Source organism: Nanorana parkeri, unplaced genomic scaffold (assembly GCF_000935625.1).
Source record: "Nanorana parkeri isolate BGI_ZX_2015 unplaced genomic scaffold, ASM93562v1 scaffold174, whole genome shotgun sequence".
NCBI lineage: Eukaryota > Metazoa > Chordata > Amphibia > Anura > Dicroglossidae > Nanorana > Nanorana parkeri.
In genome coordinates, this window is record NW_017306442.1 from 59,943 (window position 1) to 87,038 (window position 27,096).

At 41.9% G+C, this 27,096-nt stretch overlaps 1 protein-coding gene across 4 annotated transcripts in view; it reads left to right on the forward strand.

The window, feature by feature from the left end:
* Positions 1–27,096, forward strand: part of ARHGEF4 (Rho guanine nucleotide exchange factor 4) — a 77,750-nt gene that overhangs the window by 35,455 nt on the left and 15,199 nt on the right. For 3 of the 4 annotated variants that reach the window (XM_018554825.1, XM_018554827.1, XM_018554828.1), the window contains one exon: positions 6,291–6,421. In XM_018554825.1, the coding sequence (XP_018410327.1) occupies positions 6,291–6,421 (131 nt within the window). Of the gene's footprint in view, positions 1–6,290; positions 6,422–13,770; positions 14,315–27,096 lie in introns of those variants that run through there. The other variant, XM_018554829.1, reaches the window with a different exon arrangement.

Below are 27,096 nucleotides of genomic sequence, written 5' to 3' on the forward strand. Positions count from 1 at the left end.
TTTTGTCACTGATTCCAGAGTTCAGTTCCTCTTTAACTGAGTTGTTATTAACATTTTATTACAGTAGTTAGTTAATCTGTTTTTTGCTAGACTTCTGCCACAGGGGCAGATCCCCAAAACTCAACTTTGTTTTTTTATGCTTCTGCCATCTGTTTGTGTCCTTTCCAGGACCAAGGGAGACGTTTAATTTGATTTTACCGGTTCTGACCCCAGATAGTCTCAAAAGCCATCCTTGCTACCTGACCGGCTATTACTGTGCATTTTATATCTCTCTGAGTCACATATATCCTAATTTTTAATGAAAGTCCAAAAGGCAAAATCACCTTTTATTACAATACAGCTGTCTGAGTTGCAGAATAAAAAAATCTCTGTCTTCATGCCTGAAATGAAGTGTTAATAAAGTATTTCCAAGGAAGAAAGTTGTAGCCTGAGAACACTCCCGGTGATGCCAGTCTCTCACATATTATTGTACAATTTCTTGTAGCGTGCCTTATTTTGACATTTTTGGGTCAACGGCAGATGTCAGTGAGAATAGGCAGCTCCTAATCAAGGCTCGTAGACTGGGATCGGGGAAGATTTGTCTGACTTATTAACTGGTAGAAAACGTCTAGCTCTAGTCTCTAGATTGAAAGCTTGCTGTGCATTACAATGAAATCTGCTAATGAATTCTATTCTAGCCCCCTGAAATATACAGTTTTCAGCATGTTTATAATAAGACACTAATGGGTGTTTGCACATTCCTGGAATGCACCACAGCCCAATGTATTGTTCCTTTCACGCGCACTGAACTTGGCCACAAGTGTCTTGTGTTCACTGTCTGTTTCATACAAAGGCCTTTCTATGAACTCTCTTTTTTTCTAGATCATGTTTACATTCAGTGAAGCCAAACTCCCATACTAGCAGCATAGCAAGCCTAGGCCCACTGAAAACTAAAACTTTAGTTATAGGTGAAATCAAGTGTGCCTGACCCATTTCCTCGATTATATACAGTATGTTTTGAATACTCCAAAAGAGAGATCCCCCTGCCATTATTCCTGACTCCGTTCCTCTTCATCTGGGGAGTTTTGGGGATTCCTGTTACCTTTGCATGTTCCAGCATCTCCATAATGATCACAGCAGTTGTGCAGGCCCAGGGTTCAGAGATGTCACCAGCAGAGTCCCTGAGACATCTACAAAAAATATCGATTTTGGGTGAAATGACTCTTTAAAATCCAGATAATATTTTGACGATAGTAACAGTTTTTTTTAGCTTTAGATAACTTAAAATTTGAAAGGAACTCTGGGCAAACAGCTTCCATGACTTACCTGGACCCCTTTGCAAGAATTTAGCCAGAGACCCAGAGCTTCAGTTCTACATCCACTGCTGTATACCTAATGTGAGATTTAGCTTCAAATAGTAGAGCTTTAAGGAAGCATCCACTCGCTGAAATCTTCATTTAAGGGCTTCCTTGTCCACTTTTATTAAATGAAAGGTCACAAAAACAATGCAGTTACCCTCACAGGGGGTCTTCAGCATCTCACTTTGGCAACACAAACACATGCACATTCAGCCTCTTGGCTTTGCACTTGCAGCACCGCTGCTCTGGCCTCAATCCCCAGGCCACTGTCTGTTCCTCCAGACAGCCTTAACACCAGGCTAATTTGCCCAATCGGTTTCATTCCAGCCTCTTGGCTTTGCAATTGCAGCACCGCTGCTCTGGCCTCAATCCCCAGGCCACTGTCTGTTCCTCCAGACAGCCTCAGTCCTGTGCTAACCTGTACACTTGGTTTCGCAACCCACAGCTCCCTGCTGCACTGGACTTCACTCTGACTCCTGGGTAGAGACCTCCTGCCTCCTAGGTGGAGCCCTCAACATTTTCCAGCACATTTACCTTAAAGGCTGTGCACAGCTGTGCAATCAGCAGGTGCAGGTCACTTATGAAAATATGGATCCAGGAATGTAGTTTACACAGTGGCATTGTCACCCATTGCCACACTAACTTTTGCAGCACCTCTAACTTCCCCTGTAGTTAACATGTCCACCTCATTACTAGTAAATCAACCCCAACCTTTCAAATTCTCTCTTCCACACATAACACCCCAAAATCATATAACTACTTCTACCTGACACTGTTCCCATTCTTTCAGGGGAATGGTCTTCTGATTTGAAGCTATAGAAGGTGTAATACCTGGACCCCATTTGCCCTTTAGGGCAATCATAGGGCATTTGCCCTATGATTGACAGCTGTGTTAACCAGTCAGTGGGCAATGTATATCTCCTGTATTCAGAGTATTTAGTCACACGCAAGGCTGATGGCGATGGCACTGGAGTAGGGGACATCTGTAACTGCAACCTCATATGCCCCTTTTCCTACGCCACTGGTTACCCAGGGAATCCTTTTTTCATTATCAATGACCCAAAGAAATGGCAGGGGAGCAAAAGGAAGCTACATACAAGCAGTTGGTGTGGCCAACATTAAAGTGAACATGCTGCTTTGGTCCTTTTTTAAAAGGAGAATGCAGAGCAAAATTTACCAGTACAGCCACCGTATCCTCTCCTAGCGCATATAAATGCACTCTGATTCCGTTCCTTCTTAATGCTGCAAAATGTCTTATTCCTCGTCATTAGATAGTAGACAGTATCCAGTTAATGGAAGAACTGATACATACCCAAAAGGGCAAATATGACAAGTACCTGAGCTTTCTGGCTTGACTTCAAATGGTCTACTACTTACGTGTTATACTGTATGTGTTTTAGACCTAAAATGCATTCTTGAACTCTTGTATTGGGCACCACATATAGGCACAATGCTTACCTTTACCTATCCAGTTGCAATTACCTTATAAGTCATTATATACCAATCAACACAAACTGCAGCTCATTACTATCCCTACTCCTTCCCTTCCTTGTGTGAACTCCCTTTCCTCCCACCCATACTTCTGCTGACATTTTGGGGATGTTTGTGCTGTTTTGTTTCTAAATTGCCACCAGGATTTCATGTAACATCCTCTGTATCATGCTCATAAAAGACCAGCACAGCCAGATCCTCAACCTTCCATGCAGGAGTAGCAAAACTTGGTCAAAATCATTGGTCAAAACACATCCACAGCCTGCTGAATAGACATCAGCACAGTGATAAGGTCACTCTGCATTTTGCTCCTGCCAGTATGTCCTGCAGCAAGCTTGATGGTCTTCTGGAGTTGCCTCACCCTCTGCCAGTGGAAGTGCTGATTTGTAAAAATAGGCTATCAAGCAAAATTCAGGAACTTACACTAATTACATAAAAAAGATGTGGAGAATATCTCTGTCTCCATACAGAACTTCCTTTAGGTGGATGGTCGCACACAATTAAGGGGACAACCAGATCTTAGTCCTTCGGGAGTAGTTGGCAAGATGGAAGTTGTGGAAGAAAAGTTTATAAAATGCTCTTGTTGCAGATGCAACCATTATTGGTAGAACAGAGAAGGAGATCTTGAGTCCATGGTATATTATATTTCTCCTTCAGAACAGGCACATCACATACACTTCAGTTGGGGCTTTAAAGAAAGCTGTCTGCGATGGGCCAGCTTTCTTCATAGCCAACTGTAGTGTAGGTGATGCAACTCCTAAAAAAGTGTTCCGTTGCCACAGAATGCATTGTATGGTGTTTTAAAACTAAATACGACACATACAATAGAATTTAACTTGGATAAAGGATCTCTTCCATTGTCTTCTCCACCAATACCAGGCACCACTGGACTGAATCAGTTGACCAGCATACATTACATTCTATGTGCACCCAAAATCCATAAAGAGGCACATGTAAAGAGGAGAAATAAAGTATGGGACTTGTATTGATTTGATTTTTTAAAGTTTAGTTTTACTGTATTTATTTAATTTCAGCAGTTCTACATGTTTCTACAATACAAAGTGGGTTGTTTGCTACAGGTGGGGGGGGTGCTGGCTTTACATAGATCAGGGAAGAGGGAGGCATGCAGTCATATGTGCACAATCCCATCCAGCTTTCCTAAGACATGCTGTGTAGCACTATTGAATCTTGTATTTTAGCATGCACACAGGTCTTTGTAAAGGATTGTGTGGGCTGAATATGCTACTGTCATACTCAGTAGTTCCATTCTCCTGCATACTACCTGCTGTTTTAGATATGAGCTATGGGCAGGATACAAGTCCGCGGAGGAGACCAATATGTGGAACAAATTGGACATACTGAGAGTTGCTTTATGCTTCTCATCTCTACTGGCCTACTATGCTTTAATCGCCATTTTGTAAGTGCAATGATTCAAATAGTCTAAACGTCGTGTAGACACTGTGTATCACTCACCAGCAAACCACTTCCACATATTCTGCTCTCATTGTTTGTGCTCTACTTGCTATATAGCTCCTTTTTTTTCTACGTGTGTGGGTGGTAGAGAGTGAGAACAGTGAGAGATCTAAACAGACAAAAGGCTTGCTAGTGCTGGGGGAAAGAGGGAGTTAATTCTACCCAGACATACAAGTATTAGGGGCAGTCCTAGCCATAATGGTCATTTGCTTTACACATGTATTGCTGGAGGATTAAACCAATTGACGGTTGCTATGACTACAACCTCCCAAGATACATCGCTGTTAAGACAATCATGAATAATCTGTTATTGTGCATTAAGACTGAGCTTTGTCGGATTTCGTATACATAATATCTTTATTTGTTCTGCTGCTGCACATATTTATTCCTCTCATGGGATGCTGTGGTTATAGAAGATCCAAGTTTTGCAGCTTACATATACAATACATGGATGACTATCGCACTATATCTCAAACAGCTAACCAAAAGAATTATATATGAAAACTAAGAATATACTGTAGTAACTGTTGTAAGATTGTACACAAAACTGGGACGAACCTTGGTGGAATATTTATATTTCTCAGACCAGATTTCTAATTTCCACTCCAGTGAGAGCTATTACAATGTGACTGCCATTGCTATGTTTTCCATTTATTATCCATTTTATATCATAGTGTTTATCCATAACCTCCTGTGCTGATACATTAGGGTACGTTGACACCATATGCAGTGCGTTGCGGACCGATTCCGGACAGAACGCACTGCATCGCATTGCGGGCCGGCTCACTATTTCCGATCAAAATAGTGCTTGCAGCATTTTGATCGCACCGGACTGCACTGCAGGGATAATGTGCCTTGCGATCCCGTGCGGGCAATCGCATTGCGACCAGAAGGCGTGGCTACGGTGCCGTTTACTTCAATGGCCCGCCATGCCCCCTCCAGCCCCACGAAATAGTGAGCCGGCCGCAATGCGATGCAGTGCGTTCTGGCCGGAACGCACTGCATATGGTGTGAACGGGCCCTATCTTTGTACATATGCTGGAAAAGCATTGCAGCCCATGTATGTCCATAGACGGCATTCATTCTGGGATAGTAATAGGTTGTAAAGGTCCGATATGCAAAGAAACTAGATGGCTTCCCCATGGCTTCTGATTATTGTTGTTAAATGAATATGTAAGCCCTCTTACCGTGGTTTCACTAGGCTCAATCGTAGTAGCCACTTTTTATGTCACTAACATCAATTTTCCTAAGCAAAATCCACAGCCCAACTTCTGTATACGGTCTAATTTCTCTATAGAGAGTCCTAGATGGTAAGCATGTGCCCTACTCATGGGTGCCTTTGGGCCCCTGTGCAATGGCATATGCTACGCAGGTGGAATGTCCAGGCCTGGAAGGATGATATTGAGCTGTGTATGTTCTGACAGCTGATTGTTACACTTTATGCTGTCAGTTATCCCTGGTATAAAAGCTGATCAATATGCAAATACGTGTGAAGGTAATCATGGTTGTATACATCCCACCTAATAATTCTGTGCCAATACAATCTGAAAGTTTGGTTGGGTGCCAGACTTCATGCTCTTTTTTGATGTGGTCATCATAATCGTATAGCAGCACAATACTGTTTAGGTGCATCCTTATTGTCTTGCCAGTTCTGGATAAATACCAACTGGTATTTACAGTATTTAATTTTTGCGTGAACCCATCTTAACAGCTCCAATTATGTAAAGCAGTCTTCTATACCTCTGATTACATTATCTGTAATGTGTCTGAATTTTAGCTATATTACTCTAGTGATATAGTAATATGAACAGCTTGCCAAGCAAACCAAACCAGACAAACAGATGTGAGCAACAAAAGTATGTCTCACAGCATAGCATATGAGCTTTGAAAATGTAAGGTTTCTTCATTTGCATTTTGTGCTGGTATATTATCACAAGTCTCAGGAAGCTTTCAGTTTATATAAATGATGCACTCTTTCTATCCTCCCAGTGATTACAGATGGCTCCCTGGACAGACCATCTCTCATGGATGACTTGGGAAGTGATGAGGATCTCTATGAAGATTTACATGTTTCCAGCCACCGGTTTGGTGGAGGGGGAGAGCAGCTGGCAATAAATGAGGTATTTAAAGTACACACAGTTCAGCTCTGCCATGTTATATATATTTGTGTTGCATACTTTGATATTTTATGTTAAATATTAATGTTATTTTTTACTATCATGTTTTACAACATTGTATTGGTCGTAAGGCGTTGTATTGATGATGTTATACTTCTGCCCTCTTCACATTGAGAAAATGAACCTGCCTCCAAAGTATTACATCTGTAATCTGTTAAATGGTCTCCTTGGCTCCAGGTAGCTTGTAAATCTGTGCATGAACATTTGCAGACTTTGATGACTACCCGTGACTTGAGGAATTTGCCTCAGCACTCCCTTTATTGAGACATCCCCCAATCCCCCATGCTTTCTGGGACAAAAATGCTGCTTCAGTCTTTGTATTTGCATTCAGTATCAAGATGTATTTTCCTTAGCAGACTTCCTAAGAAGTGCAGTCAGAGTGCTGAACACACCACCACATGCAGCCTTTCTGGAGTAGCAGCCAGGGCTAGCCTTTGGTAACATTGCATCTTGTGCAGAATTTTAGTATGTTGCTCCCCCTAGTGAAATAAGCAAGCTTCCTCACTTGCTATGTAACCATTTCCACTAAAGATGACATAAAGAAAAGTGGCCTTGTGGTGAAATTTCTAGTGTGCCACATTCTTGATGCAGCAGTAGCAACGTCAGTAAATCTGTTTTGTGGCATCATGGCCCAGAAGAAAATAATCAGGTGCAAGCATGCATATAGTATCTACTTTTACCTTACCAGTAGCTCACCCTGTCTGCTTTAAAAAAGCCACCTCAACACTCTGGAAGCATGCTTATAAGGGGGCAGATGAGTGGCAGTCTCTGTCGAGGACTTCCCCCAGATACTCACAAAATGCAATGTTCTGCATGCTCTTTGCTTCTTATGTGCCTTTGACAGACAGTGCAGCAAACAATGGCCATTGCACGAACAGTGTCACCCTGTCAAAGGGGAAGACATTTGAATGTAAATCCAAAACTTAAAAAATGGAAGAAGAAGGAAGTAGAAAGAGAGCAAGTAAAATGAAATACTAGAAGTATGCATTTGGAATATGAATTTTAATAAATGTTTTTAAAACATGTAAAAAAAAGCTGAGTTCCTGCTACAGAATGGTGTTTATGCACCTGCCAGGTTCCATATAGCTAATGCTGGATATGTGAATGGAGCATCCTGAAAGAGGAGAAAGCCTTATCGAGAACTTCTGGGACTAAGGCAGGGTTCACACCTAGGCGTATCGAATATGCGCGTTTGTCGCGCAATTTGCGGTAAAAAAACGTGCGACAAACGCACGTTTCCGAGTGCTACTTGGCTGTATCCCAATGGAAACTCGCGACAAAAACGCCCCAAAGAAGCTCCTGTACTTCTTTGGGCGTAGGGCGTTTTGTAGCGCGTTCATGCGGCCTGTAATACGCCCAGGTGTGAACCATACCCATAGGAAATAATGAGATTTCTGTGTTTGAGCGTTTTGCAGAGCGTAGGAACGCGCTACAAAACGCCCCGGTGTGAACCGGGCCTAAGAGGAGCTGTGTACTGAGTGGGAAGGTATATGGAGGGAATGGTGCTAAGGGCACAAGGCTTCTACTTCATAAGGTGATTTAAAGTCAGGAGCTGCAGTGCCGGATGCTTATCCTTTCCTTGTCAAGTTGCTTTTGGCAACCAGGGCAGCTCCTCTTCCTGAGGCAAGACACTACCATGCTCCCCGCACCCACCTCCTCCAAGCTAGTAGATGTACAGCTGCTGGAGACGGCTCTGTATGCAACAGGAAGTTCAGGGAAGCGGAGCTGAGAGACTTGGAGCCAGCTGCTCTGAAACATAATGACTATAAGTGCTTCGGAAAAATTCAAGTACCGTATATACTCGAGTATAAGCCGTCCCGAATATAAGCCGAGGTACCTAATTTTACAAAAAAAAAATGGGAAAAAGTATTGACCCGAATGGGAAATGAGGCAGCTACTGGTAGATAGATACCAATAAAATTACATTAATATTTATTTAAAAGAAAAATAACCTAGCTCTGCAAGTGGAAAAGGGGGTACAGGGCTACATATCATGTACTACGGATCATTTAACCCATTCATATTAGCAGAGGATAATTGTAAATCTATTGTTCAGTGCACTCTATTTGTAGTATATAGTACATGTACATATAGAGTGCCTGCAACAATACATTTACAATGATCCTCTGCTAACATGAATGGGTTAAATGATCCATAGTACAGGGCTACATACAGATCATTTAATACATTCAGGTTAGTATAATTGTAAATTTATTGTCTGCACTGTATTAGCAGTATATACTCTATATAGAGTATATACTGCTAATACAGTGCAGACAATACATATATAATTGCTTAATGAATCTCTCTCTACGCTCGGCGAGGTAAGTAAGATGACGCGCTGGCGCTGACTCGAGTATAAGCCGAGGGGGGCACTTTTCACCCAAAAAAATGGGCTGAAAATCTCAGCTTATACTCGAGTATATACGGTAAATGCTTTTCTGGGCTTTGTTTATTTTTTTAATCTGGATTCAATATTTACAAAAAAAATTAAAGATTCATACGACTTTAAGGGCTTATTCACACTGTAATCAACTGGCACGTACAGCCCCGTGCTGTGTGCAGGGCCGTATTGAGCAGCTCCCGGGAAGGACAGGTGCTGCGTGTGATTTCTTCGGAGCTGTACGTGCCGACCGATTACAGTGTGAATGAGGCCTAATAGTGCTTAAGACCTGCTGCCTCCCTTGGCTTCTTTCCCCAGTTTGCATTTGAGCATAACAGATTTGAGTTATTAGGTAGCTCCAGTATCTAGCAGAAGAATAATTTTTACCATCACTTATGACCATGAGTAAACCTGCGCTAACAATAAAAGCAGTGGACTGCTAGCACATCACCTACACCTACGTTCAGATATCTTCCAGATGACTCCCAGGAGGACACCCAGTTTTGTGAATAGGAACTAATGCTCCAGAGTCACCCCATTTGTTTTTCCTTTTCTTTTATCAGGTTCTCAGCCTGAATGCCTGAAGCCAAAGGCGTCGTTCCAAGAATGACAATGTATTTTTGGAATTCTGTATGATTTTAAAATTTTGAGACATATGGTAATATAAATGACATGATTGGAGAAGTTGAAGTGTGAGACATAAGGAACATAGTAGATCTATGATCTTTTTATTTAAACGGGACAATTAATGATTGAAGTACACAATTTGCAACATTTTGGTTTCAGAGGGGTGGAACCTATCGTAAAAAATGAATGTTGTCAAGTATCCCTAATATTGTTGGCTGCAAGGTTTTTGGCAGATCGTGGTTGGGTTTAAGTGTGTATTATATTTATTATTGAGGTGAAAATGACATGTATCTAGGCTTATTAGGGTACACAATATTAACAATGAATCATGGTCATTGTTGGTAAATGGGTCATATGATGTATTAGCTACATCATATTCAGTGCTCAATGAGCTGTGCTGTTTGGACTGCTTTGTATAGATCTCCCCACGGGAAGCTCTTATCGAAGCTGTTCCAACCAGTACCAAGACCGAGGGATTATAACTTCACAGCTGGCCTAGGAACACCCAGGAATCCCTGAGGAGAAGCTGAGTCATTGGCTGGGCCCAGCTGTGCAGAGGGAAGTCTGGCCATCCTGCCCATCGTGCCTCCCTCTTCCTGTACATTAGGAGAAGCAGATTAGGAAAGGTGAATGTGATAATGATGTATTGGTGCATGATTATGTTACCTCACCATCAAAGATGTAATAGTAATTAACTATTAGTAGCACTGTACTGTATTTAAAATGTATTCCACTTTTGCAATTCAAATTGAGAAAACCTGCACTATGTTTCTTATGTCTTCCTATTCACACAGCATATCTAACAATAATGAAATAAAATATTTCTTACCTTTTTTAGATATCTCCATTTAGAAGGCCCTTGCATGCCCCTCTCTCAATTTCAGTACCAGAAAACTCTGACTGTCCTAATAGAAAGATTAAGACAGACTGACTGTCTCCTCATTAATATGCAACGGGGGGAAATTATCAACACTGGAGCAGACAAAAACTGGAGCAGCTGTGCATGACAGCCAATCAGCTTCTCTCTTCGGTTTGTTCAGTTAAGATTTGAAAATGAAAAAGAGAAGCTGATTGGTTGCCCTGCGCAGCTGCTCCAGCTTTTATTGGCTCCAGGTTTGATAAATCCGTGTCTTTTGGGATTTAACCCTTTGTTAGGACAGACAGTCCTGCTCATCTAGTGTCTGATAATTAAATCTGCCAGCACAGTGCAGACAGAGTTAATTTTTTGAAACAAAACACCCCCTAATCCCCAGACAGTGAAAACTAAGCAGGATTTTTCAGCCCTGGAATTACCCGAAAAAACACCTAAAAAAAAAGGTCAACTTCAATTTCTACTTTTTTAAAAGTTATGCTATGTAAATGAGAGCATGTAAAACATATTTTAAAAAAAGGTGTTAACCCCGATTTGGCTGCAAAAGTGAAACTACACTTTAAGTGTCAGAAACAAAATTCTTGCATGTGCCTAGGTTCACGCTAATGCTGGTACATGATTATACATTTGTCAGTGCATTTTTGTTTTGTTTACTTGAATTTTTGTAGCATTTTTCATACATTTTCATGCTCCATGTATGTTTTGGGGGGGCCAATGGCAAGCAATATATCTGCTGTGACATTATTAGGCATTGTTTTCACAACAAAAATGCATCAAAACACATTAACATGTGTTTTTCAGACAATAAAGTCAATGGAGCTAAAAATGCACTGCGTAGCACCAAACGAAGCACCAGCACTTTTTCAAAAATCATATTGCGCCATGTTGCATTGATGTGGATGGGCTCCATTAGGAGCAGTTGCCCATAGCAACCGATCGGCTTCTTTTTGATTGTCAAAGCTTAAAGGAGAACTATGGGTCACACCTTTTTTTTGCAATTTTAGCTTCCTAAAGATACACGAGTACATTTTGCAATGTACTCCTGTAATCAAAAATGCACCATAAGCTTACAGTTCAGTGTAATATACTGTGGGCGGGGCTGAACTCTGTGCTGAGAAGCTATTCCGAAAATATTGTATGGATCCTCCTCTTCCATTGAGTGACAGCAGCTTGTAGGAGCTGCTGCGTGTTCATGAGAACCTATGCAGGAACAGCAGCTCAGGGCACATCCTATCAGAGTTAATCCATCCTGCAGTTTGTCTTTCATTTCCACATCCCCTCTCTCCTCCACACTGCTGTCTCCAGACAATACACATAACACATGGGCACTAAGACCGTCACTTCAGCTTCGTCCTCCTCCCCTCTGCTGTCTTTATCTTTTCTTCTCCCGTACAGCAGAGGGGAGGAGGACGAGGACATGAGGATGAAGCTGGACTGATGGTCTTAGTGCCCATGTGGTGTATTCTCTGGAGAGAGCAGTGTGGAGAGGAGATAGGGGAGGGGGGACAGAGGAAAAACTGCGGGATGGATGTGCTAGTGTTCGTAGACCTGTGACCTGACATGAATAAACTCTGATAGGATGTGCTCTGAGCGTCTGCACAGGTTCTCATGAATGTGAAGCAGCTCCTACAAGGTGCTGTCACTCAATGGGAGAGGTGGATACCGACAATATTGTCAGGAACACTTCTCAGCACAGAGCTTATCCCACCCACAGTATGTTACACTGAATTGTAAGCTTGTGGTGCATTTTTGATTACATTGCAAAATGTATTTCTGTATCATAAGGAAAATAAAAAGGTGTACCCCATAGTTCTCTTTTATTGTAAACTGAAAAGATAGCTGATTGGTTGCCATGGGCAACTGCTACAGATTATTTCTGCTCCAGTGATTTCCATTGTCATGCAGTGCATTGTAATGGCAGACGCAGAACACATTGCACAAGTGTGAACGGGACCCTATTTAGAAAGGTAGTACAAAGAGCAGTGTTGATATAAAAAGTGCAATAACCCAATGCGACCAATCAAAACCCATGTGACTACAGTGAAATTAATTCTGTTCTGTACTTTTCCCCTTGAACGTCATCATTCATTTTCATGCTACGTTATTTAGAAGGCCATTTATGTTGCCCATAGCAACCAATCAAAACCCATGTGACTACAGCAAAATTATTTCTGTTCCATACTTTTCCCTCTGCACATCATCATCACTTAGGCTACCTCAAAAGTCCATCTATGTTACCCATGATCAAAATCCATGTGACTACAGTAAAATGAATTTTGTTCTGCACTTTTCCCTTTGTACATCATCATCAGTTTTCATACTACCTTATTTAATAGCCATTTATGTCACCGATGGCAACCAGTCAACATTTATGTGAATTTCATAAATTGAATTCTGTTCCATACCTCTCTTTTCTCTTTGGACATCATCATCATCCGTTTTTGCACCACCTTACTTAAAGGTCATTTGTGTTGCCCATAGCAACCAGTCGAAAATCCATGTGATTACAATAAGCTGAGTTCTGTTTTCCCTTTTCACGTCATCATTCATTTTCGTGCTACTTTATTAGAAGGCCATTCGATGTACTTTACGTCATTACAAATTTTCGTGCTACCTTATTTAAAAAGGCCATTTGTGTTGCCCATAGCAGCCAGTCAAAATGTATGTAACTACAGTAAATTTTATTCTGTTCCATACTTTCCCCTTTGTACATCATCATCAATTTTCACACTACCTTGCTTAGAATAAGGCCATTTATGTTGCCCATAGCAACCAACAAAAATGTATGTGACTATAGTCAAATTAATTCTATTTTGTACTTTTGCACATCATCATCACTTTTCATGCTACCTCACTAAGAAAATCATTTATGTTGCCCATAGCAACCAATCAAAAAGAAATACATTTACATTATAATGAATGAAAGGGAGTATCTGATTCTCACAGAACAACACAAGTCTTTGGGACACTTTCCATTGAGACTCTTTCTTGAGTTGCTTTATTTTATTATCTGACAAAACTGAATCTGCCGTTCACTAATAAGGCTTGCTGGGATGTGTAGTCCCACAACAAATTTTTGCCTAAGCTTTCTTTGGAAACAGCTCAGTGTGGTATTTGTAGAGCTGAATTGGAGAAATAAGCTCGTTCTAATTGAATCGCTCAGGCGGACCGCACACAATAATCCCAGTCTCCTGATATATATGCCAAAGCACATAAGGTGGCCGCTGGATCAGTCATATTCCTTTCTGCTGTTTGCTCTAATTAATTCAATACTGTAAGCCAAAGCAGACATTAAAAAAAAATCTTCCGGAGCCATTTGTAAGCTGTGTCAGTATGTCGGTGTACACCTTTCTTTTTAAACTGATGCGTTTCCTAGATACCATCGTCTGCAGTCAGCTGATTGGCTGTAGAGAAAGCCAGTAACTCCCCGCCGACCACTGCTCCACGATGTAAGGTTTTTCTGGTAGAGGGATTTATATACCTCCATTATCCTACTAAGACTGGAAAAAACATCTATACTGCTTCTATTAGACGGCAGAAGACTGGCTGCACAGAGGGGATGGAACGTTCTGGGATGATTCTCTGAATCCCTGAAGAAAAGGCAAGCATCTGTGCTGCACGCACAAGCCCCCCATACAAGACTATGCGGAGTAAATAGATCTCCCCATCCGACAGCTGCAGCCCCGTCCTTTTGTTTGCCGCCACAAACCGTCAGGATCTGCACTATTTGCTTCTCTCGGGCCAAGCTATGGCAAGGGACCGAGCCAGACAAAAATGGACCACCCTTCATGCCATCCTGCGCTGCAACATGAACCCCGAAACACAGCGCGTCGTGGTCTTCGTCATCCTGCTCTTTCTCATTTTCATTAACGTTGTGCTCATGTTCCTCCTGGCCTTCTCTTGAGACCAGCCTGGACTTTCCATCCCCAGGAAAAGCCAGCGTTCCAATCGGCAGGTCAGCTTTTTTTTTTTTGCCGTTGTCTGTCACCAGGGTCTCCTGGTCACCTTGACGATGCGTCTGGTACCAAATAATCGCAGCCGACACTTGTGCCTTGAAGACATGCCATTCACAAGATGGAGAGACTTCATTACATAACTGCTGGCGCTGCCTTTGTTCCTGCACAATACAAAATGTTTTTTTTTTTTCTTTTTACATTGACATGCTTGTATTTTTACGTTTAAAAGGCGGTTTTGGAGCAACAATAAAAAAAAACTACAGGTACATGCAAAGAAACGTTCACAGGTATTTGCCTTGGAGTGAAAGATGTTCCTTTTCCAGGACATTTGGCTTGTGTGTCATGGAGTGTCAGCCATAGGTTCTCTTCAGGTATTTCCAAGAGTACGGAGGACGAGGGCCAATACCCAACAAGAGCTGTGCTACTCATTCTCGTTCTGTAACTGTGAAAGCCTAATCATATGCTGTTTCATTACCGCACAGTGACAAATGCCTCGGAGAACCACAAAGGCATCCCCCTCCCCAGCTAGCATTGATTCCACGCTGTCTCCTTCAGCTGCCATGCACAAGACAGATCTAGGTTTTATTTCCTTTAAATTGTATTTATTTTTATTTTGCTGCTGTATCTCCATAAGAGTGCGTTGCTCACGGACCTGTTTTTTTTTTTCATACACAAAGTAAAAAGAATCAGTCAGGAAAATACAGTGTGAATAACGTTAACCAACACCCAGTGTTGAGTTATAGCCAAAAAAGCCTTACGACTGCTTTTTTAACCATACAGAATAACGAAGGATGTAGTATTATTTACACGACACATGCCTTCTGGTACTGAGGGTTTGGGGTTATTGTAGCAGGGCACATACAAGTAGATTTAGTCTTATTTTGATGCTAGAAAGACATTTTTTGGACGTTTTCATCTTTTGTTTGAGGTGATTATGTGGCCATTCTTGTTACCTTGAGGTTTTGGAAATGGTAATGCTATTAGGTCAGGTTATTGTGGCAGGTTGGGTCTGTTTAAATGTCATCTGCATTTATTGTCCTGACTGCCAGGGTGGGCCATCTGTCAGTGTATGCGCTCACAGCATGACTCCTCTATTGTCCTCATATAAACAAATCTTTTGATTGGGCAGCAAAGGATCAGGCATTTTCGATCTGGCCTTACACGTTTCTGATAAAATCTCCTATTCAGTCATTTGAGGATCTCGTGTTTGTTGAGTATTTAGACAGAATAGGTTGTTTTATGCTCACCATGCATGCAAGGAACTCACTGCCTGGCCTGTCTCCAGCTCCAGTGGCCCAATCTTTTACAGACTCAGCCATACATATACTGTATATGATCAAACACATATGATGCACCATGATCAAGTCAATCATTGGTTGAACACCCTTACCACACATCTCAATTGTGCAGAGGACAACAAAGTTGCTCAATGGCCGCATAGAAGGGAAAACGCTATCTGTGTGTAAATGTATTGTTGAACAGCAGGGGTGGACAAATGAATATTGAATTCAGGAGCCAGTCTGTCTAATGCAGAAGCCAGAAGGATATTTTTCTAGCTGTTCATTGATAAGAGCTAGAAAAAACCTCAAAAGTTAGGCGCCAGCTGTCATTTTTAAGGAGCATTGTCTACCTGGCTCCTGGGACTTCTCCAGCCCTGCTGAACAGTACCTACGTAGATAACAATAAGGTAGGAAGGGCACCATTAGAAAAACAACTCCTGATCATATGCAATAGAACATTTGATGCTATGATGATGTTGTTTACTTATAATTATACAACCATATCTATTTTTCTTTAGACGACCAAGAACCATAGGCCTGCACAGCCTATAGCATTAGGGTGTGCACACAAATACACAGACCTGAGGCATTCTGGATTCCCATCTCTTCAACCGTCCCTTACCTCTTCGAGCAGAGGTGCAGTAATGAAGCAGGGAGCCTGTCATGTAACCACCCGCCCTGCTTTGTGATTGGACGGGGAAGCCGCAACCACGGTCCTTCGCTCCTTCCTAGGCACCGAGGACTGTAGCTGTTATGTAAGGAATGTAAGTGGCAAGTGCTGCTGCCCTCTGTATCGCCGAGCCAGTCACAGGAAGATCTTTGTGATCTCTCCACCAGCTTAATGACTACAAACACTGTGCCCGCTGTTGTGGTTTCTGTGTTGCGCTCGGGGTGATTAGGGTGTGCCTTGGCACGCCTGGCACACGCTGAGCACATGCCTATGCCCAGAACATTATTCAGGCTCCCAACACCCATATCTTATAGACCTGGCTATACACATGCATGGAGTGTTTGCATATCATAAGCATCAGCTTCACCTTTGAAGTCACTGAGACAGTAAGTAATATTTAGGTCTTTATTTAATATTTGGGTCAGTGCAAAGAGCAGTGCCAGCTACAGCCAATCAGAATTCATCTTTCTGGAATGGGTTGTGCATAGTGAAACCACCTATGTATTACTGCTAGATGTCCTGCACTTTGCTCTTTTGCCTTGTTAAATAAAGATGTTATTAAAGGGAAAGTACAATGGCTTGTAGCCAGCTTTATTTTAATGGCTTTTTGGAATGTTTACAAATTTATAAATTGATCTATTTATATATTTTTTTCATCACTTGTATATATGTATTTACTTTAGGAAGAAAAAAAGACTTCTGGGTGCCTCTATTACACTTTCTTTGTAGAGCATGCTGTTCTTTCTATGAAGAAAGCGCTGCCTGTTCACTTTTCAGCTTTCTCTCTCCAACTAAAACTCCATGTGGGGCCATATGAGCTACAGATAGGAAGGAAGACGGTGGTGTCCTTCCTCTGACTCATTCAGAGGTGTGTTTTTTTAGTAGACCAGAGCAGCAATGAATTTCACAGTACAGCAGTATAATAACTCAGTAAAAGTGCAAAGGAAGGGTGCATTGAGTACATCCCCTGCTGGCTTTAGGTGGAAAGCATGAAATATTTATTAAAATAAATTAATATTTATCTGACCAAAAAATCTATATTTTTAAAATGTAATTTTCTAGCCTGGACAAAATAAAATAATTAAAAAAAAACTATTAGAACACTACACATTCCCTTAATGCGAACCTCTACTTTGCCTATCTTTGCCCAAGGCATATTTAACAGATTAGCTGGATAGCAGGCCCATTCTGATGTTTGTACTTTCAGTTGTCCCACCTTATGACCCATTTGCCCCACAGAGCCCTCTGAAAACACCAGTATGTCTGGGTAGGGGATCATGGCTCATTGCACTTACTACCACAGTCCTGAGTGTTGCCATGTCAGGGCAAAGTCACACTGGGATTTTTTTTGGTGGGGGCTTTGATGGGATAAAGGGCATTTGGTGAGCAGATGGAAGGTAAGTTCAAGCAACAGCGGGTACTTGCTGTGCAGCAAACCTGTAACATTGATTTGAATGTTCAAAGTACAGGTTTGCTTTTAAAAATATCTAATCGGTTTAGTTACACAATTAAAAATGACTTTTCTAGCATCAATTTTATGCCAAAATTGCCTTCAAAATTGGGGCTCTGTGCAACTTGTGTTTGCCCCAGTGAGCACTACAACTTGGTATCTTGATATTTTGTGACGTATTACAAAAATGTAGACAGCGTAGAAGTCTGGTGTTTTCCCTAGTACATGTCTCCTTTTTTCCCTAACTTCCTGGTGCCAAAATGTATGTTTTCTTTTGCTAGTCATTGTCTTTTGTTAATGGCTAAAAATCTGTATGCACTTTCAAAAAAATAAATCTCTTTTCTTTACTATCCCAACTGCAGCCAAAACTTGTCTTTTTGTTGCATAAAAAGTGGGGAAGGTTTAGAACCTCTATCAGGTTTTTATTGCTTTCTATGTCTCTGCTAGGAATTATTCCCCTTATTTCCTGTTCTGGTGACACCCTTTTACATCCTTACACACTGGACAGGAAATTAGGGCAAGGGGACCAAAGGAAGATACACAGTAAAAGAAACCTAAAGGAGGTCTTAATATTTTTCTGCTCTACATAAAAGGTGCCTCAGTTGATGTTTGTATCTTCTTAACTTGAACAAATAGAAAAAATATTCTTGAAAAAGGTTGCCAGGAGTTGGTCTTTAAAGAAAGCCCATCTGACTACAGCAGACCTTTGTAGGCCCCAAGTCTTCTAGTAGCTCAGGTGAAGTCAGATTAATGAAGTTGAATATGCTCCTCAGTAGCCCAGAACAAGTATACAGTCTGTGGCGAGCCATCAGAGGCTTGTGAGTACTGTGATGAGAGTAGCTACTTTGCTGTGAATTGGGTGGTTAAATAGCATCTGAATTTATTTGAAGCATCTACTGCATAACTATGCCACATTCTCTGTACCCAGATCATACTTCTTAAACCAGAACTCCGTAATTATATATATTTTTTTATTATATTGGTCCCACTTGGTTACATCTAATTCTTCATATTTCACATCTGGAGGGCCACTGGGGTTGCTGAAATTCAATGTAGTAGCCTGTGCTACATACATAGATACATTGATCTCTTCCAGTTGCTGCTTGAACGACTTGCCATCTGTAGAAGGCGTTCTCTGACTGGATGAGGGGGAGAGGTAGCGACCCTCTATATTCAGTATACAGGCAGCAAGTTGTTTGAGCAGCACAGGGAAGAGGCCATTGCTGACTGTAGCACAGGCTACTACAGTAAATTTCTGCACCTCCAGTGGCCCTCCGGATGTGAAATATGAGGAATTAGTTGTAATCAATGCAAGTTGAAAAAAAATATATAATTTCTGGAGTTTAGATTTAATTACTGAGCCACAAGCAACAGTCTCTCACACACACACACACACACACACACGTAAACCTTGGCATAAAGGAACATTTTAAAAAAATGTAACTCTTTTCTGCACACAGAAAAAATTTAACTCTTCTTTTCTGCACACAGAATATAGACAGAACTAACACTTACCTGATCTTACCTTAATAAAGAACCTCATTAAGCAACTAGAGACTACATAGCAACCAGCAACTGTTTAGGTACAAATAAGACTTGGTAAGGACTATTTATGAGAGACTATGTATGTCCAGCGTACATAGGGCAGTGGTCAGGAGTATATAACATGGTGCCTTGTATATTACTGGTCAGTGGAAGGAAAAAAAAATGCTCCAGCGTCAGTGGGAGGAAAAATGCTGTGGCATAAGCGTTCAGTGAGAGGAAGAAATACCCTAGTTTTGTGGTGAGTGGGAGGAAAAAAGCCAACTGTCAGTGGAATACATACCGTACATTTTTCCCCCAGCATTGGTGTTAGTGGGATTTAATATACCCCCTGCCCTACCCAGCAGTGCTTTCCAGTGGGATTGTGTAAGTGTTACCCCAGCATTGGTGTCCATAGGAGCTTAGCATTAACCCTGATGCTTACCTGAGAGATGCAGACACCATGTCCTGGACCACCTCCCAGCTCTGACTTATGATGTCACTGCCAGAACTATAAAAGTACTGTCAGGCCGAAAATCACTCTGCCTTACAATATTTGCATAGAACCGCAGCTGGTTGTTGGAATGATTCCCAGCAGCTGGACATGTCCTGGATCGGTGGGATACAGGATCTGGGACAGTTGGGAGGTAAATGCTGTTATAACCACTCATGTAGCCACAGGAGTAATCAGATGAAAGTAATTGTCATAATCAGGAAACTGGTTCAGAGCAATGATGTGTGATATGTGGGCAGGAAGTGACTAAAGGAGGCTCAAGAAGATCATCAGCACTTAGATGAAAACAAGGAGGAAAAAAGGCCGACAGCCTGGTACTGACTGCTGGGCGGAGCCAGCCGTCATCTCACGGCTGGCTCTGGCCACTTGCAATGACAGAGAAGCGTCCCTGGTTACCAGGTAACCAGGGATGCTGATCTCCAGACAGCCCAACTCTCCCGGATGCTCCAGGAGTCTCCCACTATTAGGTAGTGGCTCCCGGCCGCCCAGGAGATAAACACTGTCTCCCGGAAAGTTTTACTCTGCTCGATCAAGCAGAGTAAACCTTTCCCTGCTCTGTTGTCTTTCTTTCTTTTCTTCTGGCATCGGAGCCGTTGGCTGCCGTCAGAATAATTGAAAAAAAAAAAACAGCATAGGAATGCATAGCTACATTCCTATTGGCTATTTCAATTTGCAATAGTCAATAGCAAACCAGCTATTGCACCTGCCCACTGCTGCTGTCAATCAGCAGAGGGGACCTGAAGTTCTCCATCAGGTCCCCTTCTAGTGATTGACAGCAGCAGAGGGTGGGTGCAATAGCTAGTTTGCTATTGGCTATTGCAAAGTGAAATAGCCAATAGGAACCTAGCTATGCATTCCTATGATGTTTTTTTTTTTTTTATTCTGACGATAGCAGAACCGCCCGGCCAATAAAAAACAGTTGGGCTAGTCACTGCTAGCTCTGCCCAATCGTTTTCTATTTTATTTTTTCTACTATTTTAACTGTTTTTCTATTTTACTCTGTACCACAGAGGTACCGAGCAGAATAGCCGAGCTGAATGCCGCTTTACAACCCATTTTACTTGGAGGTATGTAGATTTGTTGAGTAGCCAGGCAATTTTTGGGTTGTTACCACTTGTGGGTAAGTGCATAGTTTCCCCTAGTTAGGAAAAAATGTATCATGAACAATGTTAGCTAGAAACTTGGGCAGCAAAGTGGTGTAGTGGTTAGCGCTTCTGCCTTACAGCACTAGGGGTTCTCTGGTTTGCATCCTGGCTAGGTCACTATTTGCAAAGCAGTTTGCATATTCTCCCTGTGCTTGTGCAGGTTTCTTCCCACAGTCCAAAGATATGCTGGTATGTTATTGGCTCCTGTCTAAATTGGCCCTCATATGTATGCATGTGAGATAGGGACCTTAGATTGTAAGCTCCTTGAGGGCAGGGACTGATGTGAATGGGCACTATGTGAAAAGCTGTGTAAATTATTGGTGCTATATAAATACCTGTAATAAATAAACCGTAAGCCTCATGTGGGTACTATGTCTCTCCTCCTGGTGCCGGTGATGTTGCCTCATAAGGAATAAGAGTAATGCAATGGGAAATGTGTTCTGCACCGCTGAGGAATTATTTTATGTTGCCAGTATGAAAAGTTATTCAAGATGTGTTCCTTGTGCAAGACATAGAGAAAATATTTTCTGCAACCCAGTATGCTGGATTGGTCTCCTAATCTTTCTGTGAAAACTTAGGCATAGCCTATGCCTGGGTAAAATAGTTGTTGACAGGCTCTGAAGGCAATGGGGTAAGTTGACTGTCATGGGAAGGACCTGCTGACGGTATGGAGCCGTGGAGTTATGTCTCCTGAAAATTTGCCGTACGACCTTGGGCCTTTAAGCGCAGTCCCTGGTTTACAGTGGCCCCGAAAGACAGTGACCCAGAACTATCATGATTAGAGAGGCCTCTCGTAGAGAACGTTTCACTCACAGCATTGGAGTTGTAGAATAAGTGAGCTGCAAGTTATAGCCTTGGTTCACAGACCCCTTATAACTGGAATATATGGAAAAGGTGCCCTTGCAACTGTCAAGGCTTAGGCAAACCTGCTGGAATGGACAGTGACACACCATGACACATATATTTTTAATGTATATGGACAGATTTTTATTCTGAATAAACACTATTACATGGCTGCCGATGAGAAAGCATATTTTATTTGTTATTTTAAAAACTGGTAGCTCAGCTTATACTGTAAGAACCTTTCCAGACGTTTCATCCATCATAATACAATAGCAAAGACCAGAAGGGAGGAACGAGGTATTCGTATTTACTTGACTGATTTCCAATAGTGAATTATATGAAACACCTGCTGAATAGGGAGGAGAGGTGCAAAGAATTTAAACTAAAATATGTATGGATTACGTTCATGTAGTTTAAAGAAAACATTCTGTTAAGGTAAAGTGCAACCATCCCTTTCAGCTGTGGTTAGATGGAGCCAGATACGCTGGTTAGACACCACTGCCATCCTTATTCCTTTATCCTGTAGTTATTAAACTAATATAAATGATATGAGCACTTTAGTTTAAAAAATACAAATAAATATTGCCTTTTCTACCCCTTGGCCTAGACTGGACCTCTTCAGAAATCATGCTATACTGTGCAGGGTCAATGCATTGTTTACTAACTCTGGTCCTCTGGAAGTTTGTGCGCACTGCGGGGCCGTAACTGCAGATCATGGCAGACATCCCAACTCTCCCGGACGTTCCGGGAGTTTCCCGCTACTAGATAGCGGCTCCCGCCCGCCCGGGAGAGAAACATTTTCTCCCAGAAAGGTTTACTCTGCTTTATCTAGCAGGGTAAACCTTTCCCTGAAATCAGGTTTTTTTTTCTGTTATACGGGCCGCCCACGGGGTCCCATAGCACATTTTTTCTATATGGCCCCATGACAGGGTTTCCAACCTGAAAAAAGCAATTTCAGGTAGGTGCCCTTCTCATTTCAGGGAGGTGTCCTCTGCCCCCCCCCCTCCATCCGCAAGGGGGAGGGGCTGAGAGCACTCCCTGAAATGATGGCACATAGCACCGGAAGCAATAGCTTCTTTGGTTTCTGCTGTTTTGTTTTTTTTAGTATTCTGACAGCTGCTGCTGTCAGAATAAAAAAACAGCATAAGAATGCATAGCTAGATTGCTATTGGCTATTTCACTTTGCAATAGCCAATAGCAGACTAGCTATTGCACCCGCCCACTGTTGCTGTCAATCAAAAGAGGTGGGCCTGAAGTTCTCCATCAGGTCCTCTTCTAGTGATTGACAGCAGCAGAGGGCGGGTGCAATAACCAGCTTACTATTGGATATTGAAAAGTGAAATAGCCATAAGCAATCTAGCTATGCATTCCTATGCTGTTTTTTTTTTGTTGTTTTTTATTCTGACGGCAGCAGCTGTCAGAAAACTAAAAAAAAACAAAACAGCAGATAGCAAAAAAAGCTATTGCTTCCCATGCTATCTGCAATCATTTCATGGGGGAGCAGAGGGCACCTTCCTGAAATGAGAAGGGCACCTGCCTGAAATGGCTTTTTTCAGGTTGGGATCCCTGTCATATGGCCCCACAGCAAAAATGTGATGGGGCCCCTCTTATGACCTTTCTCTGAGCTGTGATTTACGATGCCAAGATCCCAAACACTCCTCTTGTGCATCTTTACATGGGATTAAAGAGTTGTCATCAACTCCAACCACTCCAACCCTTAATGATATAGTACTGTATTATCTTCACGTGTTCTGTTTAATTTGCCTCACCAACCTAATGTGCTAGGCAATTTATTTAAAGCAGAACTCCAGAATGTATTTTATTAACCCTGGCAGTGGGGCTACCCCCCGGACTGCAAGGGTTTAACAGCTTGCTTGTGTCTAGGATAAAAAAACAAAGATATACTCACCCAAAGCTCCGAGATGGCTTCTTCTTAGAGCCGTCCCTGGAATGTCTCTCCCCTTCCTTTTTAAGCGGTCCAAGGTCAAGTAAATCATCACGTCTATACACCGTGAATAGCCGTGATGACCCTGAGGAACATTCCAATGTGCTGCAGGGGAGGGGACAGGCTGGAGGGAGAACCGTGATAGCTGGCCAGCTCGGAGCTTTGGGTGAGTATATCTTTGTTATTTTACCACCTAGACACAAACAAGCACTTAACCCTTTCAGTGCGGGAGTATCTTCGCTGCAAGGGTTAATTTTAAAAAAAATCCTGGAATTCTTCTTTAAAATGAAAAAATAAGTAAAGCTAAAGTTATGCCTTTTGAGCTTCTCATGTTGCGTCCTTATACACTGGACTTGTACTCTTTTGCATTCTGTCATCTGCTATTCTGTAATCTGCTGCAACACCTCCCACTTAAGCTCCCAGTGCCCGAAAACATGTTTGCTGTATAGCAGTGTGCAGTACTATAGTGGCTTACAATACAGAACCCCCTCCCCCTTCCCCTGTCTGAGTTTTACCTTGCAAGGGTTGTAGGAAAATTATAGTAGGGTAGATTTCAGGCACATCATTGCAACAGATGCACATTTCCCCATGTTTATCCAATAATAAATGCTGCAAGTACAGAAAAACACTTTATGATGTGCCAGAAATCCAATGTGCTCCTAATTTCCTCTTTGAGGTAACAGACAACACAGTGCTTTGGCTAGTCTGAAACCTCAACCAGTATTGTCATCATTGCCTGCTGGGCTACCTTGCCTATCCCCCACTCCTTTTAGTCCCTCTCCACATGCATACATTGATTTATTTCACAGCAAAACAGGGCTTCTGCCTTTGCTCCCAAGAGCCGGACCACTTACTGCTTGTATGGAAGGGCTCTTGGGAGATATAGTTCTGAGGGCGTCTATGTAAATAGCAGTTTACCTCCCAGCAGCTGACCCATTTTGCAAACCTGGTGATGGTGACACAGTGGGTAATAAAAGCTGTTTCTTGCTACAAGAATAAGGGGAAATAAAAAATAAGGCTGTGACATTCTTTAGAGGGGAATAGGGAGGTTTAAGGGTAAATTTGGCTCATGGCTATACAAACCATTGCCTTTTCTGGACTGAAACTGCAGGAAATCAGCCCTGCCCAGTTGCCTTTTACTAAACTACACATTTCTTCAGATCTACAACATAGGATGAATTCTTTAATATTCCAGTATAAGAACTAGGAGGATGAACTAAGTTGGCCATTTATTTATTTTACTTATTAAAAATATATAACAAAATGCTTTTAATCATATATATAAAGAGAGGTTCATGGTTAGGGTTTACGTGTACTTAAAGGAGAACTATGGGGTCAGTGAGAGACGACCTGTGACAGTCTCATTGTCACAGGTCGGCTTAGAACTATGACGTGAGTGGAAATCACTCATCTCATAGTTCTCCTTTAAGGAATTGTGTATGTGGGATTTACCTTTGATGTCTCATTCAAAGCAGGGAATTCCATTTTTTTCTAGCAGCCCCTCGAGTCTCTAAGCTTGATACCATTGTGAAGGCTTTAGTGCTAACACAGCACCAAGATGATCATTAGACAAACCTCAACACAATATAGCTGAACAATCGGCCAGACCTGCACTTCTAGCTCCCCTAGGTCAACTAGCCTTCAGCCCCTGCTCCTTCCCCGACACAACATACTAATTTAGCAGCCAACACAAGACAGTCAACATTGAGAGTGTGGAGTTTAATATATTATATGTATTGTACCAGGCACCGTACAGAAAGTGCAAAACTAAATACAATTATATATGAACGCAAAGCCAAAGATTAGAATTTTTTTTCTCTCCATTAATAGTGTAAATTGTCAATATTTGACTTATTTTCCTCTATCTTCCCATCTTAAAAGGGTTTTCCACTTTCACAGTGGGAGGGTAAGCTTCCTTGTCTCTGTAAATCATGTGGAGGCAGCCAATTACAAGCATTGAGTTGGCTTATTCTCAGCCAAGAGCTATCAGACTTCTCAGTGGAATCCTTCTTTAATGATGGTATTAGGGCTAATCCTTCTTCAAAGAATGATAGGAAGATCCAGCGCACCTCTGGCAATCTCATGATTTCTTATACTGTAGTTTTTCTCCCAGCTCCCAGGATACTGATTGTGCTGCATTTTGGGGTTATCAGATGTGGCCCATGACACCCTTTTAATTCCTTATGTGATATTGCTTCTCATTTGGCCCATCAACATCAAGATAATGGTGAAGAGAACATTAACTAAACTTTAACATTAGCCTTCAGCTAGTTTAGAACTTTCTTTGGGGGTGTACATAAAATGATTAAGATGAAAGTATGAGCACCATAGATCATTTCTAGCACTAGATCTCTGAGCCCACTGGACAGGACTAGCTGTGTGTACTAGCTGTGTGACCAGCTAGCTGTGACTAGCTGTGTATACTGGGTATAAGGCGTGGCACCTTATACCCGGTAATGACCTTGGTTGTTGCCTAAATACTTTGTTCCTTTTGTGTTTTCCCAATACTGGTAAAGAGACATTTTAGAGGGTATCACAGGAGGTTTACAGGAAGCAGGAGCAAGTTCATGTTCAAGGATCAGGATCACAGGTTTCCAGGGGTAGCGACCAGTGAGTATGGGCACACAGGTAAAATGTGGAGGCACTGAGAGCTTCCTGAGGAGGAGGCAAATACCATCCCAGCAGACATTATCCGGTCAAGACCAATCGCTGTTAGCTACTGGCTTCTGGGAGACACCCGTTGGTGGACACAGGAGCTACATCCTTCAGGTCCCAGGAGGTGCTCTGGTTCCTGACACAGACAGCAGACCTGATTGACTAAAGGTGCCCATACACCTTACAATTATCGTACAAAAAACGAACGCGATCGCATTTTCGTACGATAATTAGCCTGTTGATGGGAAGTGCACGATTGCAATTACTGTACAACTGGCCGAATTTCCTCGATCGGGCAGACTAGAAAACTTTTGACGAAGCGAATGAAAATCGATGGATTAGTAGCGTTTTCGTACAACAAAAATCACAACAGGAACGAAAATCCGTTCTGTCCATGGAGGAAAATCGTAGCATTAGTATTGCTAACGAACGATTATTGCAAGCAGCATTGGTCTGTGCATGATGGTCTACTTGAGTAGAAATTGAACGGCGGTGCGATGACGGAACAAAAGAAATCGTACGATAATTGTACGGTGCATGGCCAGCTTTAGAGTGTTAATTAACTTTCTCTTTCCCATTCTAAGACATGCAGTGCAGGGGGATGTAGGGGGTATTATCAAGACAGATTCAGTCACTTATGCTAGTTATCTGTAAAAATATATAACTGGATTAAATAGTGTTATTTATATCTGCCTGGACTCTGGCTTTAATACATTTCATGTTAATATAGAGAATGATAATCTAGTTATTTAGAGCGT